The 17,809-nt window shown below is 38.5% G+C and overlaps 5 protein-coding genes, 2 non-coding genes and 1 pseudogene across 7 annotated transcripts; 4 read left to right on the top strand and 4 right to left on the bottom strand.

Moving 5' to 3' along the window:
* Nucleotides 1-5,722: 5,722 nt before the first annotated feature.
* Nucleotides 5,723-5,841, bottom strand: LOC136041265 (5S ribosomal RNA). Its single transcript, XR_010620986.1, has one exon. It is a non-coding gene; the product is annotated as a 5S ribosomal RNA (ribosomal RNA).
* A 664-nt stretch (nucleotides 5,842-6,505) lies between these two features.
* LOC136041258 (histone H2A) lies at nucleotides 6,506-6,886 on the bottom strand. The gene has a single exon (XM_065725870.1). The coding sequence runs from the start codon at nucleotides 6,884-6,886 to the stop codon at nucleotides 6,506-6,508; it is 381 nt and encodes a 126-aa protein (XP_065581942.1).
* A 141-nt stretch (nucleotides 6,887-7,027) lies between these two features.
* LOC136041217 (histone H2B) lies at nucleotides 7,028-7,537 on the top strand. The gene has a single exon (XM_065725796.1). It carries the CDS (start codon nucleotides 7,103-7,105, stop codon nucleotides 7,472-7,474), a length of 372 nt encoding a protein of 123 aa, XP_065581868.1. The 5' UTR covers nucleotides 7,028-7,102; the 3' UTR covers nucleotides 7,475-7,537.
* A 451-nt stretch (nucleotides 7,538-7,988) lies between these two features.
* LOC136041213 (histone H3) lies at nucleotides 7,989-8,491 on the bottom strand. Its single transcript, XM_065725791.1, has one exon. It carries the CDS (start codon nucleotides 8,446-8,448, stop codon nucleotides 8,038-8,040), a length of 411 nt encoding a protein of 136 aa, XP_065581863.1. The 5' UTR covers nucleotides 8,449-8,491; the 3' UTR covers nucleotides 7,989-8,037.
* A 96-nt stretch (nucleotides 8,492-8,587) lies between these two features.
* Nucleotides 8,588-9,019, top strand: LOC136041222 (histone H4). The gene has a single exon (XM_065725800.1). The coding sequence runs from the start codon at nucleotides 8,647-8,649 to the stop codon at nucleotides 8,956-8,958; it is 312 nt and encodes a 103-aa protein (XP_065581872.1). The 5' UTR covers nucleotides 8,588-8,646; the 3' UTR covers nucleotides 8,959-9,019.
* Nucleotides 9,020-12,395: 3,376 nt separating this feature from the next.
* On the top strand, nucleotides 12,396-12,902 carry LOC136041257 (histone 24-like). The gene has a single exon (XM_065725869.1). It carries the CDS (start codon nucleotides 12,396-12,398, stop codon nucleotides 12,900-12,902), a length of 507 nt encoding a protein of 168 aa, XP_065581941.1.
* A 1,327-nt stretch (nucleotides 12,903-14,229) lies between these two features.
* Nucleotides 14,230-14,348, bottom strand: LOC136041264 (5S ribosomal RNA). The gene has a single exon (XR_010620985.1). It is a non-coding gene; the product is annotated as a 5S ribosomal RNA (ribosomal RNA).
* Nucleotides 14,349-15,595: 1,247 nt separating this feature from the next.
* Nucleotides 15,596-16,044, top strand: LOC136041220 (histone H2B-like; annotated as a pseudogene).
* Nucleotides 16,045-17,809: the final 1,765 nt, after the last annotated feature.

Here is a 17,809-nt window from a genome sequence, read left to right as displayed (position 1 = left end):
GTACATTGGTGTCATTGATGCACTTGAAAGAGAAAGACAGTTGAACTGTATAATGGACCAGGACATAGAAATTCAACTTTTCCCTTTCAAGTATAATTTAGCTGTTGTTTGAGCCCAAAACACGTTGTATAATAGTTACTTTTGCATTTTAGTGCTATTGCTGTCTAAAAAACACCATCTTAGACTAGATTTTATGGCTGAAGTCTTTGATAAAAGTCAGTCGTTTGTGCGGCGCTCTTGAAGGAGCAAGTACATTGGTGTCATTGATGCACTTGAAAGAGAAAGACAGTTGAACTGTATAATGGACCAGGACATAGAAATTCAACTTTTCCCTTTCAAGTATAATTTAGCTGTTGTTTGAGCCCAAAACACGTTGTATAATAGTTACTTTTGCATTCTAGTGCTATTGCTGTCTAAAAAACACCATCTTAGACTAGATTTTATGGCTGAAGTCTTTGATAAAAGTCAGTCGTTTGTGCGGCGCTCTTGAAGGAGCAAGTACATTGGTGTCATTGATGCACTTGAAAGAGAAAGACAGTTGAACTGTATAATGGACCAGGACATAGAAATTCAACTTTTCCCTTTCAAGTATAATTTAGCTGTTGTTTGAGCCCAAAACACGTTGTATAATAGTTACTTTTGCATTTTAGTGCTATTGCTGTCTAAAAAACACCATCTTAGACTAGATTTTATGGCTGAAGTCTTTGATAAAAGTCAGTCGTTTGTGCGGCGCTCTTGAAGGAGCAAGTACATTGGTGTCATTGATGCACTTGAAAGAGAAAGACAGTTGAACTGTATAATGGACCAGGACATAGAAATTCAACTTTTCCCTTTCAAGTATAATTTAGCTGTTGTTTGAGCCCAAAACACGTTGTATAATAGTTACTTTTGCATTTTAGTGCTATTGCTGTCTAAAAAACACCATCTTAGACTAGATTTTATGGCTGAAGTCTTTGATAAAAGTCAGTCGTTTGTGCGGCGCTCTTGAAGGAGCAAGTACATTGGTGTCATTGATGCACTTGAAAGAGAAAGACAGTTGAACTGTATAATGGACCAGGACATAGAAATTCAACTTTTCCCTTTCAAGTATAATTTAGCTGTTGTTTGAGCCCAAAACACGTTGTATAATAGTTACTTTTGCATTTTAGTGCTATTGCTGTCTAAAAAACACCATCTTAGACTAGATTTTATGGCTGAAGTCTTTGATAAAAGTCAGTCGTTTGTGCGGCGCTCTTGAAGGAGCAAGTACATTGGTGTCATTGATGCACTTGAAAGAGAAAGACAGTTGAACTGTATAATGGACCAGGACATAGAAATTCAACTTTTCCCTTTCAAGTATAATTTAGCTGTTGTTTGAGCCCAAAACACGTTGTATAATAGTTACTTTTGCATTCTAGTGCTATTGCTGTCTAAAAAACACCATCTTAGACTAGATTTTATGGCTGAAGTCTTTGATAAAAGTCAGTCGTTTGTGCGGCGCTCTTGAAGGAGCAAGTACATTGGTGTCATTGATGCACTTGAAAGAGAAAGACAGTTGAACTGTATAATGGACCAGGACATAGAAATTCAACTTTTCCCTTTCAAGTATAATTTAGCTGTTGTTTGAGCCCAAAACACGTTGTATAATAGTTACTTTTGCATTCTAGTGCTATTGCTGTCTAAAAAACACCATCTTAGACTAGATTTTATGGCTGAAGTCTTTGATAAAAGTCAGTCGTTTGTGCGGCGCTCTTGAAGGAGCAAGTACATTGATGCACTTGAAAGAGAAAGACAGTTGAACTGTATAATGGACCAGGACATAGAAATTCAACTTTTCCCTTTCAAGTATAATTTAGCTGTTGTTTGAGCCCAAAACACGTTGTATAATAGTTACTTTTGCATTTTAGTGCTATTGCTGTCTAAAAAACACCATCTTAGACTAGATTTTATGGCTGAAGTCTTTGATAAAAGTCAGTCGTTTGTGCGGCGCTCTTGAAGGAGCAAGTACATTGGTGTCATTGATGCACTTGAAAGAGAAAGACAGTTGAACTGTATAATGGACCAGGACATAGAAATTCAACTTTTCCCTTTCAAGTATAATTTAGCTGTTGTTTGAGCCCAAAACACGTTGTATAATAGTTACTTTTGCATTCTAGTGCTATTGCTGTCTAAAAAACACCATCTTAGACTAGATTTTATGGCTGAAGTCTTTGATAAAAGTCAGTCGTTTGTGCGGCGCTCTTGAAGGAGCAAGTACATTGGTGTCATTGATGCACTTGAAAGAGAAAGACAGTTGAACTGTATAATGGACCAGGACATAGAAATTCAACTTTTCCCTTTCAAGTATAATTTAGCTGTTGTTTGAGCCCAAAACACGTTGTATAATAGTTACTTTTGCATTCTAGTGCTATTGCTGTCTAAAAAACACCATCTTAGACTAGATTTTATGGCTGAAGTCTTTGATAAAAGTCAGTCGTTTGTGCGGCGCTCTTGAAGGAGCAAGTACATTGATGCACTTGAAAGAGAAAGACAGTTGAACTGTATAATGGACCAGGACATAGAAATTCAACTTTTCCCTTTCAAGTATAATTTAGCTGTTGTTTGAGCCCAAAACACGTTGTATAATAGTTACTTTTGCATTTTAGTGCTATTGCTGTCTAAAAAACACCATCTTAGACTAGATTTTATGGCTGAAGTCTTTGATAAAAGTCAGTCGTTTGTGCGGCGCTCTTGAAGGAGCAAGTACATTGATGCACTTGAAAGAGAAAGACAGTTGAACTGTATAATGGACCAGGACATAGAAATTCAACTTTTCCCTTTCAAGTATAATTTAGCTGTTGTTTGAGCCCAAAACACGTTGTATAATAGTTACTTTTGCATTCTAGTGCTATTGCTGTCTAAAAAACACCATCTTAGACTAGATTTTATGGCTGAAGTCTTTGATAAAAGTCAGTCGTTTGTGCGGCGCTCTTGAAGGAGCAAGTACATTGGTGTCATTGATGCACTTGAAAGAGAAAGACAGTTGAACTGTATAATGGACCAGGACATAGAAATTCAACTTTTCCCTTTCAAGTATAATTTAGCTGTTGTTTGAGCCCAAAACACGTTGTATAATAGTTACTTTTGCATTCTAGTGCTATTGCTGTCTAAAAAACACCATCTTAGACTAGATTTTATGGCTGAAGTCTTTGATAAAAGTCAGTCGTTTGTGCGGCGCTCTTGAAGGAGCAAGTACATTGATGCACTTGAAAGAGAAAGACAGTTGAACTGTATAATGGACCAGGACATAGAAATTCAACTTTTCCCTTTCAAGTATAATTTAGCTGTTGTTTGAGCCCAAAACACGTTGTATAATAGTTACTTTTGCATTTTAGTGCTATTGCTGTCTAAAAAACACCATCTTAGACTAGATTTTATGGCTGAAGTCTTTGATAAAAGTCAGTCGTTTGTGCGGCGCTCTTGAAGGAGCAAGTACATTGGTGTCATTGATGCACTTGAAAGAGAAAGACAGTTGAACTGTATAATGGACCAGGACATAGAAATTCAACTTTTCCCTTTCAAGTATAATTTAGCTGTTGTTTGAGCCCAAAACACGTTGTATAATAGTTACTTTTGCATTTTAGTGCTATTGCTGTCTAAAAAACACCATCTTAGACTAGATTTTATGGCTGAAGTCTTTGATAAAAGTCAGTCGTTTGTGCGGCGCTCTTGAAGGAGCAAGTACATTGGTGTCATTGATGCACTTGAAAGAGAAAGACAGTTGAACTGTATAATGGACCAGGACATAGAAATTCAACTTTTCCCTTTCAAGTATAATTTAGCTGTTGTTTGAGCCCAAAACACGTTGTATAATAGTTACTTTTGCATTCTAGTGCTATTGCTGTCTAAAAAACACCATCTTAGACTAGATTTTATGGCTGAAGTCTTTGATAAAAGTCAGTCGTTTGTGCGGCGCTCTTGAAGGAGCAAGTACATTGGTGTCATTGATGCACTTGAAAGAGAAAGACAGTTGAACTGTATAATGGACCAGGACATAGAAATTCAACTTTTCCCTTTCAAGTATAATTTAGCTGTTGTTTGAGCCCAAAACACGTTGTATAATAGTTACTTTTGCATTCTAGTGCTATTGCTGTCTAAAAAACACCATCTTAGACTAGATTTTATGGCTGAAGTCTTTGATAAAAGTCAGTCGTTTGTGCGGCGCTCTTGAAGGAGCAAGTACATTGATGCACTTGAAAGAGAAAGACAGTTGAACTGTATAATGGACCAGGACATAGAAATTCAACTTTTCCCTTTCAAGTATAATTTAGCTGTTGTTTGAGCCCAAAACACGTTGTATAATAGTTACTTTTGCATTCTAGTGCTATTGCTGTCTAAAAAACACCATCTTAGACTAGATTTTATGGCTGAAGTCTTTGATAAAAGTCAGTCGTTTGTGCGGCGCTCTTGAAGGAGCAAGTACATTGATGCACTTGAAAGAGAAAGACAGTTGAACTGTATAATGGACCAGGACATAGAAATTCAACTTTTCCCTTTCAAGTATAATTTAGCTGTTGTTTGAGCCCAAAACACGTTGTATAATAGTTACTTTTGCATTCTAGTGCTATTGCTGTCTAAAAAACACCATCTTAGACTAGATTTTATGGCTGAAGTCTTTGATAAAAGTCAGTCGTTTGTGCGGCGCTCTTGAAGGAGCAAGTACATTGATGCACTTGAAAGAGAAAGACAGTTGAACTGTATAATGGAGCTGAGGCCGAAAACATTTGAAGGGACTTTGGACATAGACCAATCAAAGTTCTAACTTTAAAGTTAGTCTTTAAGACAGTTGCTTAGGCGGCGCTATTGAAGGAACAAGTAGACTTTTGCTATTGAAAGACCAAGGCAACTTGAACTGTAGAAAGGAGTTGGGCCCGAAAACATATGAAGAGGATTTGGACATGGACAAATCAAAGACTAACTTTAAAGTAAAGTCTTTGATTTAAGTCAGCTGTTTACGCGGCGCTATTGAAGGAATGAGCAAATTTTTGGTGTAGATGCTACTGAAAGACAAAAGTAGTTGAACTGTACAATGGAGTTGAGCCCAAAAATATATGAAGACGGTTTGGACATAAATACACTGTTCAGTGAGCTTTTATCAGAAATTACTGGTAAAGTGCCCCCAATGGAATATACTAAATTACACGCCAACTTTTTGGAGATCAGGAATGAGTGTGAGTCAACTGTTGTTTTGGCTTAGCTAATGAGCCAATAAATAAAGTCGAAAATTGGGATCAAAGAGTGACATTATAAGCCCCCAATATATTTGACCGATCAAGGAGATGCCCCAAGGGCTGAAGAACCCATTCCGGCAGAGGAGAATTAACCATTTAAAACTGTCTGTTTCTTGGTGGCTTTCAACTTGATTTAGTTGCTGGAATGGTCAACTAAAATATCTTGGGGGCTTATAATGTCACTTTGGTTACAATTTTTGACTTTATTTATTGGCTTAAATAAATGTGAGTCAACTGTTGTGGCTGTTCAATTTTCGCCTTCATTTATTTGCTTATCATCTAAGCCAAAACAGTTGACTCGCATTTATTTATTACCGATAGATGGAATCAGGGAAATGTCCAATTGAGTCTCTCTTATTTCTCTTATATAAAATATAATCATCTTGGTGTTGTTAGAATAAGGAAACGAGTTTGTTAAAGAATATTATTTTACTTTGAATAAAAAGAAATCATAATAAAAAGAAAAAAAAAGATGCCAACAGCACCCGGTGTTCCCAGGCGGTCACCCATCCAAGTACTGACCGGGCCCGACGTTGTGTGACTTCCAGGATCTGACGAGACTGGGTACTTTCAACGTGGTATGGCCGTTGGCTGAAAGATTTTGTAACAAAATGAATGTTGATTCACAAACTGAAAAGAAACAAAATGCCTAATTTTAGAGTCATAAAGCAAGGTTTTTAGTAGACAAATATTTAGAAAGAATCAAAATATGTTTATCCATTGTTTTTTGTTTTTTTAAACTTTTTTCCTTCTGAAACAAAAACGACAAGTCTCCCACAAATGTTTCTACCTTTGATGACTACCCTATGGCTTCCTAGGCTAGTTTAGATTAGTCGAATTAGAGGCTCTTGGTTTATTTTTAAAAACAGTTCCTCAATTTTTGCGTATAATCTATTGGTTTCTTAGGTGAAAATGAGCTTCCTCTCAAGTCCTATGCTTTGTAACGAGATCAATGTAAAAGCAGACTTTATTGCTTGTAACAAAAGGGCAAGCTTGAAATATTTATTCATGTTTTGTTGGGGTATAATTTAACGATTTTCAAGGAAAATGTTTCCCCCGCCTCCAGTCAATTCTTACGCGTTGTTACTAGGTAGGCAAATGTGAAAGTTTTCCTTTTGACATTCAGTATCCTAAATTTCATAGCTTTGTCCTTTCCAGATGGTCACATGCTATAGAGCAATTCAATTAATTTGTAGCCCTTAAAAGGGCTGTTGGTTAATTTGGGGGTTGGGCCTGGAGCTAAAAATTAGATTCATTTAAGCCTTTGCCGGTTTTTCAGTCTTCTTTGGTAGAAGGACTGCTTGAATATTGGGCAAAACGCCTCCTTGGGCAATGGTGACCCCCGACAGAAGCTTGTTGAGTTCTTCATCGTTTCTAATGGCAAGCTGAAGGTGACGAGGAATGATACGAGTTTTTTTGTTATCTCGTGCAGCATTACCAGCAAGCTCAAGGACCTCGGCAGCCAAATACTCCATCACCGCTGCAAGGTAAACGGGTGCGCCTGCACCAACTCGCTCCGCATAGTTGCCCTTTCTCAGAAGACGGTGGATCCTTCCCACTGGGAATTGGAGACCTGCCCTGTTTGAACGGGACTTTGCCTTTCCCTTCACTTTTCCACCCTTTCCTCTTCCTGACATGGTTTCTAGGTTACGAAATTCCTTGAGATTCTTTAAACACGAACAAATTGAAAATGATGTCTGTTTTTGAATGCGCAAACAATTTATACTCCAGCCAGCGAACTGAGTTCCTCTGAGAAAAGAATTGCGCGCGAACTGTAGTTGGTATATAAACGGGTCGAGTTTTGGAAACGCTATTCATTTGATTATTGGATTCTGTTAAAGAATCTATTAACAATGGCTCCAAAAACTTCAGGAAAAGCAGCAAAGAAAGCTGGTAAGGCGCAGAAAAACATTAGTAAAACTGATAAGAAAAGGAAACGAAAGAGGAAGGAAAGCTACGCCATTTACATTTACAAAGTTCTCAAGCAAGTGCATCCCGACACTGGTGTTTCTAGCAAGGCAATGAGCATCATGAATAGCTTTGTCAACGATATCTTTGAAAGGATTGCTGCGGAAGCCTCTCGTCTAGCTCACTACAACAAGAGGTCCACCATCACTAGCAGAGAGGTTCAAACTGCTGTGAGGCTGCTCCTACCCGGAGAACTTGCCAAGCATGCTGTTAGTGAAGGCACTAAAGCTGTAACAAAATACACAAGCTCCAAATAAGAGGTGTTTTCCCTGTCTATTAGCGCCCAATCAGCCGGGCCCTCCCAAACAGCCCTTTTAAGGGCTACCACCTTATTCTAAATGCTCTGCTCTCAAATTGCTTTTACTGTTCCTGGCTTTGATTTGCGAAATTTCAGGTAAACAAGAACCCATATTAAACCCTAATACGAAAAAAACAAAAGTCCCCTGTTTCAAAGGCAACGCTCAATTTGCTTGTTGTATACAAAGTAATATATTATCGACGTAATAGTCAAAGAGAATTAGAAAACGGGGCCTCCGTCTTTTTCATGACATTCCATCAAAAGCATTTTCATAGGCTTGTTGGGTCCCATTGGGAGCTATTCATTTTTTGGGTATTTTTGGATTTATTAGGCTGGCCTAAATTGGCATTTTGACGTGTTTCCTTTTCATTAGATGTTTCGGATCTAACAGGCCCTTGACTCATACCTTTTTTGTCACGGAACACTAGGCTGTTTAACGCTATTTTGCGTGTTTGTTTAAACCATCTAGTGGCCCTTAAAAGGGCCGTTGGTTAAGATGCAATTGCATAGAAATTAGGGTACTTAAGCTCTCTCGCCACGGATACGACGGGCAAGTTGAATATCTTTTGGCATGATGGTCACCCTCTTGGCGTGAATGGCACACAAGTTGGTATCTTCAAAAAGTCCAACTAGATACGCCTCACTGGCTTCTTGTAGGGCCATCACAGCCGAACTCTGGAACCTCAAGTCAGTTTTGAAATCCTGGGCAATCTCTCGCACAAGTCTCTGGAAGGGCAATTTCCTTATTAAGAGTTCGGTACTCTTTTGATAACGACGAATCTCTCTCAGGGCTACGGTTCCGGGCCTGTATCTGTGTGGTTTTTTTACCCCACCAGTAGCAGGAGCCGACTTACGTGCAGCCTTGGTCGCAAGCTGCTTCCTAGGTGCCTTTCCACCAGTTGATTTTCTCGCAGTTTGTTTTGTCCTAGCCATGTTGATAGATTGCCTCTCTTGAAAAGAATGAACAAAGGAACAGATATCTAGTGTCTATATTTATATGGAGCGCCAGCCGCGCGATAGAGTAACAATTTGTGGGGAAAGCCTTTGGTAATATAAATTAAACGGGCTTTCAAGAAAACTTGTTAGTTTGTCAAAAACTTTACAGCTGATTGCTACGGTATCGTATTAAATATGACAGGAAGAGGAAAAGGAGGAAAGGGGCTTGGAAAAGGAGGCGCAAAACGTCATCGCAAAGTTCTTCGTGACAATATCCAGGGTATCACAAAGCCAGCAATTAGAAGACTGGCTCGCCGTGGTGGTGTAAAACGTATATCTGGCCTAATTTACGAGGAAACCAGAGGTGTTCTTAAAGTTTTTCTAGAAAATGTTATTCGCGATGCTGTCACCTACACAGAACATGCCAAGAGAAAGACTGTAACTGCTATGGATGTAGTCTACGCTCTGAAGCGTCAAGGTCGTACATTGTATGGCTTTGGTGGTTAATGATTTCCAAATGCCTTTTGAACTGTCCCCCTACCCAACGGCCTTTTTAAAGGCCAACAAATCTTTAAACACTTTCTAGCCCCGGTTCTATGAGCCTTTTTTATATTGTACATTTAAAATGTCGGTAAATACTTTTTTTTTTCTTTTCGTCTCAGGTGCAATATCTGATTCGTATTCTGCAAACAAATTACCATTGCTATTTTATTGTATTTAGCTTTTCCTTGCATATTTGAATAAAGTTGTTTATTCTCATCATGGGATTATTCAAGGAAATAGTTGTTGCTATTCAACTGCACAAGCCTATTTTATCATGTTGGAATGAAGATAGTAGGAACGGAGGAAAATGTGTTCCTACTCTTACTAAATTGCCGCTGGACCTTATAGTTTGGACACAAGTATATTATTGCATTAGTTATTTGCAGTTAATAAACAAGTATGAAAAGCTGGCAACAGTTTAGATAGCAAATGAATTTCCTTGTAAACTGACTCTGAGAAAGAAGCCCAAAATCATGAGTTTCAAACCATAACAAAAGGCATCCGATGGACTTTAATTTACTACTACTACTAATAACTCACTGCAGCACGAAGCCGCCTGAGGCCAACACAGCTACGCACGCTCCTTCTCCAACCTAATCTATTTAAAACCTCCCTCTTTACACCCTCCCAGGAAGTTCCCATTTCCTTTAAATCTTTATTTATGACATCACTCCCAACCCAGACAAGGACGACCTGCTTTCCGTGTAGCCCCAGACGGTTGGCCAAAAAGGACAATCTTCGGTAATCTGTCATCCTTCATCCGTAGAACGTGGCCTAGCCATCTCAACCTTTCTTTCATTATAGCCCCAGAAAGCGGGATTGAACCACACTTTTCGTACAACCTACTGTTTGAAATACGGTCAGTCAGCCGGGTACCCAGAACAATCCGTAGGCAATTTCTCTGGAAAACATCTAGTAAATTTTCATCTGCTTTTCGGAGTGCCCATGCTTCAGAGCCATACTTGACCACTGTCATCACTGTAGCTTTCAATATTCTAATCTTGGTTTGTAGACTTATCTTTCTATTCTTTCAAACTTTTTTTAACTGTGAAAAAACACCCTGGGCCCTAACTATTCTACTTTTAACATCTTCACTGCTCCCACCATCTTTACTAATAATACTACCTAGGTAACTGAAGCTCCCAACCTGATCAATCTTTTCGTTACCTAATGTCACCTGTTCATCTTCACTTATTCCTATAGCCTTAGTGACTTAGTCTTCTTAACATTAATTTTCAAGCCTATTTTAGCACCCTGAACTCGTAAAACCTCTAAAAATTCATTCATTTTGCTCACACTTTCATCTAATATGCTTAAATCATCAGCATAATCTAAGTCCAGGAGCGTTCTTCCTCCCCATTTGATTCCATGGTCTCCAATTGCCTTTCCTGTGCTCCTTAAGACGAAGTCCATCAAAATGATACATATAAAGGGGGATAGAACACAACCCTGCTCTTTAATTTAGAGGTCGAAAAACAACAGCAAACGGACTTTTAGCTGGTAGTCACCGTTGAAATATATTGCATTTCAATGCTAAGCATTGAACATATTAGTTTGTTCCAACACTGCTTTTGGTCTTTTGAAATAAAAGACGCCATAAGCCTATAAAAATGATTTTATTTGTGGATTACATAGCAGTTATTTGTGATAATATTTTATTTGTGATCATATAACAACAGTTTGTTTTGCGTTTTTAACTTTTGCAAAAATTTTTTGCCATTTGTCAGTTAACTTTTTGAGTTTTTTTTTGTTTTTGTTTTTTAATTTAATTTATGATTTCTATGTTCGTTTTTAAGCAAAACTCGAAAACATACTGCAGAAAGGGGGACATTTCTCTGGTTTAAAATAATTCCTTGTTGACTGGAAAGTATAATAAACTTTCAGATAGCTCATGATCGAAATAAATGAAAGCGGTTTGTTTCAACTTTGCCTCCCCCCCCCCCACACACATCTCAAAAAAATTACAATGCCATTTTCATTTTTTTTCAAAAGCCTCAAAATTTCAGTACCTTTGGCTTTTTGAAATACATGACTATAAGTAATAAAAGCCTTTGTTTCGAAAAAAGAGATAAAAAAAAAAAATGCATCCAAGTTCCTTTGACTCTTCTTTTGTTGAAAACTGTTGTTCTAAAGGGATTCTGTTTAAAAAGCATAAAAAAAAAGAAATTCTGAGATGCTTGTTTTTGAAGCCTCCTTGTCCACCTCATATCCTTCCTGTACTACTATCAAAGGAGATTTAGATATCAAAATCTACAAGGCAGGCAGACATTCTTTACTTGCTTATTCATATAAATCTAATGATTGCAAATGTGTCAAACATCACTAGAGATTTAGATATCAAAATCTAAAAGGCATATATTCTTTCCTTACTTATTCATATAAATCTAATGATTGTAATTGTGTCAATTTTTTTTTCACAATTAGGCTAATTTGTGCTTTCTATTGTTGGATATTAAGCAAAATTGAAAATACACTGTAGAAAGGGACATTTCTCAGGTTGCAAATAATTTTGTTTTAAGCTTTATGTATATTGAACTTTTCTATAGGCTGTGATTAAAACAAATAAAAACGGTTCACTTCCGCTCCCAACCCTCCGCATCTCGGAAACCTTACAATGTTATTCTTGTCTTTTTAAATATAAATTTAGAATAAAATGAAATTTATTTTCATTAAAATACGAGTTTGACACTTTAAGCCTCAAATTTAGGTGTCGTTTCTAATTGCTTTATCTTCTGTGTTTTTAGCTGGAGTTTCGGAATTAATTTGAATACGATTTTGCAAACACACATGCATCTATGTTACATTCTCTGAAAGCTCTTGTACTGGATTTCACTAATAAAAAATAAAAAGTGGACATCGAGGATATAAATTCCTAGCAAAAAGGTGTTTATTGAGATTGAACACTAGTTTTGACGGATTTCCACTGTTCTCTGCCCATTTGCTGGCAAATTAGCACAAATGAAGCGCTAAAAAAAATGTCTACTTGTAGAAAAATGACCTGTCTATCCTTTAGTATAGGTTTCATACCCCAAAAGCTTACCTCCTAGTCGAAAATTTGAATAAAGCCATTACAAACAAACACAAGCACGGCCGAAATTCCTTAGCTCGCGCACAGAGAATAATGTTAACCCGGGTACGGCGGTTTCCAAAGTACAATTGTAAAACTTTGAAAATAAACATGTATTGGATATTCAGTCGCGCTAGTGATAGAGAGAAGTTAGAAAAGAATTGGAAATGTCTGAAGTTGAAGCTCAAGTGGCACCAACATCTGTAGAATCCCAGAGCATGGCTTCACCAGCCAAGAAGGAAAAGAAAGCAAAGGCTCCAAAACCAGCTAAGGTTGCAAAACCTAAAGGGGATAAAAAGCCAAGGCACCAGCAAACCACCCAAAATACACCGAAATGATCACCAAATCCATTGCTGACCTGAAAGAACGCGGGGGATCTAGCCGTCAGGCCATTCTCAAATACATAATGGCCAATTTTCAGGTTGGCAATGATGCCAAAGTTGTGAATATGCATCTTAAGCAAGCTTTGAAGCGCTGCCTTGCAAATGGAATTGTTATAAATCCCAAAGGTACTGGCGTAACTGGTTCTTTCAAGCTTGCAAAGCCTATCAAGGCCGAAAACCCCAAGGCTGGAAAGCCTACCAAGCCCACAGCTAAGAAGACCTCAGTCAAGAAAACAGACAAACCTACTGCAGTTAAAAAGTCAACTTCATCCAAAAAGGCTACCAAGCCAATGGCTGGTAGCAAGAAACCTGTAAAGACTTTCAAGAAACCCACTGTTGCCAAAAAAGCAGTAGCAGCAAAGAAGTCGACACCTAAGAAGGGGCCATCAGTCAAGAAAGCTCCCGCCAAGAAAGTGGCATCTAAAAAGTCAGTGGCTAAGAAACCAGCGAAAAAGTAATGTGTGCAATAGGTCTATCCTACAGTATCAAACAGCCCTTTTCAGGGCTATCAAAGCAAATGCTCGAAACTCTGTTCAGAAAGTTATAATGCTATTAATTTGACATTTGGACTGTCAACTTTTCCCTTTCAAGTATAATTTAGCTGTTGTTTGAGCCCAAAACACGTTGTATAATAGTTACTTTTGCATTCTAGTGCTATTGCTGTCTAAAAAACACCATCTTAGACTAGATTTTATGGCTGAAGTCTTTGATAAAAGTCAGTCGTTTGTGCGGCGCTCTTGAAGGAGCAAGTACATTGATGCACTTGAAAGAGAAAGACAGTTGAACTGTATAATGGAGCTGAGGCCGAAAACATTTGAAGGGACTTTGGACATAGACCAATCAAAGACTAACTTTAAAGTTAGTCTTTAAGACAGTTGCTTAGGCGGCGCTATTGAAGGAACAAGTAGACTTTTGCTATTGAAAGACCAAGGCAACTTGAACTGTAGAAAGGAGTTGGGCCCGAAAACATATGAAGAGGATTTGGACATGGACAAATCAAAGACTAACTTTAAAGTAAAGTCTTTGATTTAAGTCAGCTGTTTACGCGGCGCTATTGAAGGAATGAGCAAATTTTTGGTGTAGATGCTACTGAAAGACAAAAGTAGTTGAACTGTACAATGGAGTTGAGCCCAAAAATATATGAAGACGGTTTGGACATAAATACACTGTTCAGTGAGCTTTTATCAGAAATTACTGGTAAAGTGCCCCCAATGGAATATACTAAATTACACGCCAACTTTTTGGAGATCAGGAATGAGTGTGAGTCAACTGTTGTTTTGGCTTAGCTAATGAGCCAATAAATAAAGTCGAAAATTGGGATCAAAGAGTGACATTATAAGCCCCCAATATATTTGACCGATCAAGGAGATGCCCCAAGGGCTGAAGAACCCATTCCGGCAGAGGAGAATTAACCATTTAAAACTGTCTGTTTCTTGGTGGCTTTCAACTTGATTTAGTTGCTGGAATGGTCAACTAAAATATCTTGGGGGCTTATAATGTCACTTTGGTTACAATTTTTGACTTTATTTATTGGCTTAAATAAATGTGAGTCAACTGTTGTGGCTGTTCAATTTTCGCCTTCATTTATTTGCTTATCATCTAAGCCAAAACAGTTGACTCGCATTTATTTATTACCGATAGATGGAATCAGGGAAATGTCCAATTGAGTCTCTCTTTTATAAAATATAATCATCTTGGTGTTGTTAGAATAAGGAAACGAGTTTGTTAAAGAATATTATTTTACTTTGAATAAAAAGAAATCATAATAAAAACATAAAAAAAAGATGCCAACAGCACCCGGTGTTCCCAGGCGGTCACCCATCCAAGTACTGACCGGGCCCGACGTTGTGTGACTTCCAGGATCTGACGAGACTGGGTACTTTCAACGTGGTATGGCCGTTGGCTGAAAGATTTTGTAACAAAATGAATGTTGATCACAAACTGAAAGGAAACAAAATGCCTAATTTTAGAGTTATAAAGCAAGGTTTTTAGTAGACAAATATTTAGAAAGAATCAAAATATGTTTATCCATTGTTTTTTGTTTTTTTTAACTTTTTTCCTTCTGAAACAAAAACGGACAAGTCTCCCACAATGTTTCTACCTTTGATGACTACCCTATGGCTTCCTAGGCTAGTTTAGATTAGTCGAATTAGAGGCTCCTTGGTTTATTTTTAAAAACAGTTCCTCAATTTTTGCGTATAATCTATTGGTTTCTTAGGTGAAAATGAGCTTCCTCTCAAGTCCTATGCTTTGTAACGAGATCAATGTAAAAGCAGACTTTATTGCTTGTAACAAAAGGGCAAGCTTGAAATATTTATTCATGTTTTGTTGGGGTATAATTTAACGATTTTCAAGGAAAATGTTTCCCCCCGCCGCCTCCAGTCAATTCTTACGCGTTGTTACTAGGTAGGCAAATGTGAAAGTTTTCCTTTTCACATTCAGTATCCTAAATTTCATAGCTTGTCCTTTCCAGATGGTCACATGCTATAGAGCAATTCAATTAATTTGTAGCCCTTAAAAGGGCTGTTGGTTAATTGGGGGTTGGGCCTGGAGCTAAAAATTAGATTCATTTAAGCCTTTGCCGGTTTTTCAGTCTTCTTTGGTAGAAGGACTGCTTGAATATTGGGCAAAACGCCTCCTTGGGCAATGGTGACCCCCGACAGAAGCTTGTTGAGTTCTTCATCGTTTCTAATGGCAAGCTGAAGGTGACGAGGAATGATACGAGTTTTTTTGTTATCTCGTGCAGCATTACCAGCAAGCTCAAGGACCTCGGCAGCCAAATACTCCATCACCGCTGCAAGGTAAACGGGTGCGCCTGCACCAACTCGCTCCGCATAGTTGCCCTTTCTCAGAAGACGGTGGATCCTTCCCACTGGGAATTGGAGACCTGCCCTGTTTGAACGGGACTTTGCCTTTCCCTTCACTTTTCACCCTTTCCTCTTCCTGACATGGTTTCTAGGTTACGAAATTCCTTGAGATTCTTTAAACACGAACAATTGAAAATGATGTCTGTTTTTGAATGCGCAAAACAATTTATACTCCAGCCAGCGAACTGAGTTCCTCTGAGAAAAGAATTGCGCGCGAACTGTAGTTGGTATATAAGCGGGTCGAGTTTTGGAAACGCTATTCATTTGATTATTGGATTCTGTTAAAGAATCTATTAACAATGGCTCCAAAAACTTCAGGAAAAGCAGCAAAGAAAGCTGGTAAGGCGCAGAAAACATTAGTAAAACTGATAAGAAAAGGAAACGAAAGAGGAAGGAAAGCTACGCCATTTACATTTACAAAGTTCTCAAGCAAGTGCATCCCGACACTGGTGTTTCTAGCAAGGCAATGAGCATCATGAATAGCTTTGTCAACGATATCTTTGAAAGGATTGCTGCGGAAGCCTCTCGTCTAGCTCACTACAACAAGAGGTCCACCATCACTAGCAGAGAGGTTCAAACTGCTGTGAGGCTGCTCCTACCCGGAGAACTTGCCAAGCATGCTGTTAGTGAAGGCACTAAAGCTGTAACAAAATACACAAGCTCCAAATAAGAGGTGTTTTCCCTGTCTATTAGCGCCCAATCAGCCGGGCCCTCCCAAACAGCCCTTTTAAGGGCTACCACCTTATTCTAAATGCTCTGCTCTCAAATTGCTTTTACTGTTCCTGGCTTTGATTTGCGAAATTTCAGGTAAACAAGAACCCATACTAAACCCTAATACGAAAAAAAAACAAAAGTCCCCTGTTTCAAAGGCAACGCTCAATTTGCTTGTTGTATACAAAGTAATATATTATCGACGTAATAGTCAAGAGAATTAGAAAACGGGGCCTCCGTCTTTTTCATGACATTCCATCAAAGCATTTTCATAGGCTTGTTGGGTCCCATTGGGAGCTATTCATTTTTTGGGTATTTTGGATTTATTAGGCTGGCCTAAATTGGCATTTTGACGTGTTTCCTTTTCATTAGATGTTTCGGATCAACAGGCCCTTGACTCATACCTTTTATGTCATGGAACACTAGGCTGTTTAACGCTATTTTGCGTGTTTGTTTAAACCATCTAGTGGCCTTAAAAGGGCCGTTGGTTAAGATGCAATTGCATAGAAATTAGGGTACTTAAGCTCTCTCGCCACGGATACGACGGGCAAGTTGAATATCTTTTGCATGATGGTCACCCTCTTGGCGTGAATGGCACACAAGTTGGTATCTTCAAAAAGTCCAACTAGATACGCCTCACTGGCTTCTTGTAGGGCCATCACCGCCGAACTCTGGAACCTCAAGTCAGTTTTGAAATCCTGGGCAATCTCTCGCACAAGTCTCTGGAAGGGCAATTTCCTTATTAAGAGTTCGGTACTCCTTTTGATAACGACGAATCTCTCTCAGGGCTACGGTTCGGGCCTGTATCTGTGTGGTTTTTTTACCCCACCAGTAGCAGGAGCCGACTTACGTGCAGCCTTGGTCGCAAGCTGCTTCCTAGGTGCCTTTCCACCAGTTGATTTTCTCGCAGTTTGTTTTGTCCTAGCCATGTGATAGATTGCCTCTCTTGAAAAGAATGAACAAAGGAACAGATATCTAGTGTCTATATTTATATGGAGCGCCAGCCGCGCGATAGAGTAACAATTTATGGGGAAAGCCTTTGGTAATATAAATTGAACGGGCTTTCAAGAAAACTTGTTAGTTTGTCAAAAACTTTACAGCTGATTGCTACGGTATCGTATTAAATATGACAGGAAGAGGAAAAGGAGGAAAGGGGCTTGGAAAAGGAGGCGCAAAACGTCATCGCAAAGTTCTTCGTGACAATATCCAGGGTATCACAAAGCCAGCAATTAGAAGACTGGCTCGCCGTGGTGGCGTAAAACGTATATCTGGCCTAATTTACGAGGAAACCAGAGGTGTCTTAAAGTTTTTCTAGAAAATGTTATTCGCGATGCTGTCACCTACACAGAACATGCCAAAGAGAAAGACTGTAACTGCTATGGATGTAGTCTACGCTCTGAAGCGTCAAGGTCGTACATTGTATGGCTTTGGTGGTTATGATTTCCAAATGCCTTTTGAACTGTCCCCCTACCCAACGGCCTTTTTAAAGGCCAACAAATCTTTAAACACTTTCTAGCCCGGTTCTATGAGCCTTTTTTATATGTACATTTAAAATGTCGGTAAATACTTTTTTTTTCTTTTCGTCTCAGGTGCAATATCTGATTCGATTCTGCAAACAAATTACCATTGCTATTTTATTGTATTTAGCTTTTCCTTGCATATTTGAATAAAGTTGTTTATTCTCATCATGGGATTATTCAAGGAAATAGTTGTTGCTATTCAACTGTACAAGCCTATTTTATCATGTTGGAATGAAGATAGTAGGAACGGAGGAAAATGTGTTCCTA

This window comes from Artemia franciscana, unplaced genomic scaffold, assembly GCF_032884065.1.
Source record: "Artemia franciscana unplaced genomic scaffold, ASM3288406v1 PGA_scaffold_1180, whole genome shotgun sequence".
In the NCBI taxonomy this organism is placed as follows: Eukaryota; Metazoa; Arthropoda; class Branchiopoda; order Anostraca; family Artemiidae; genus Artemia; species Artemia franciscana.
Note: the sequence above shows the minus strand (reverse complement) of the source record. Positions and strands in the feature narration are given on the sequence as shown.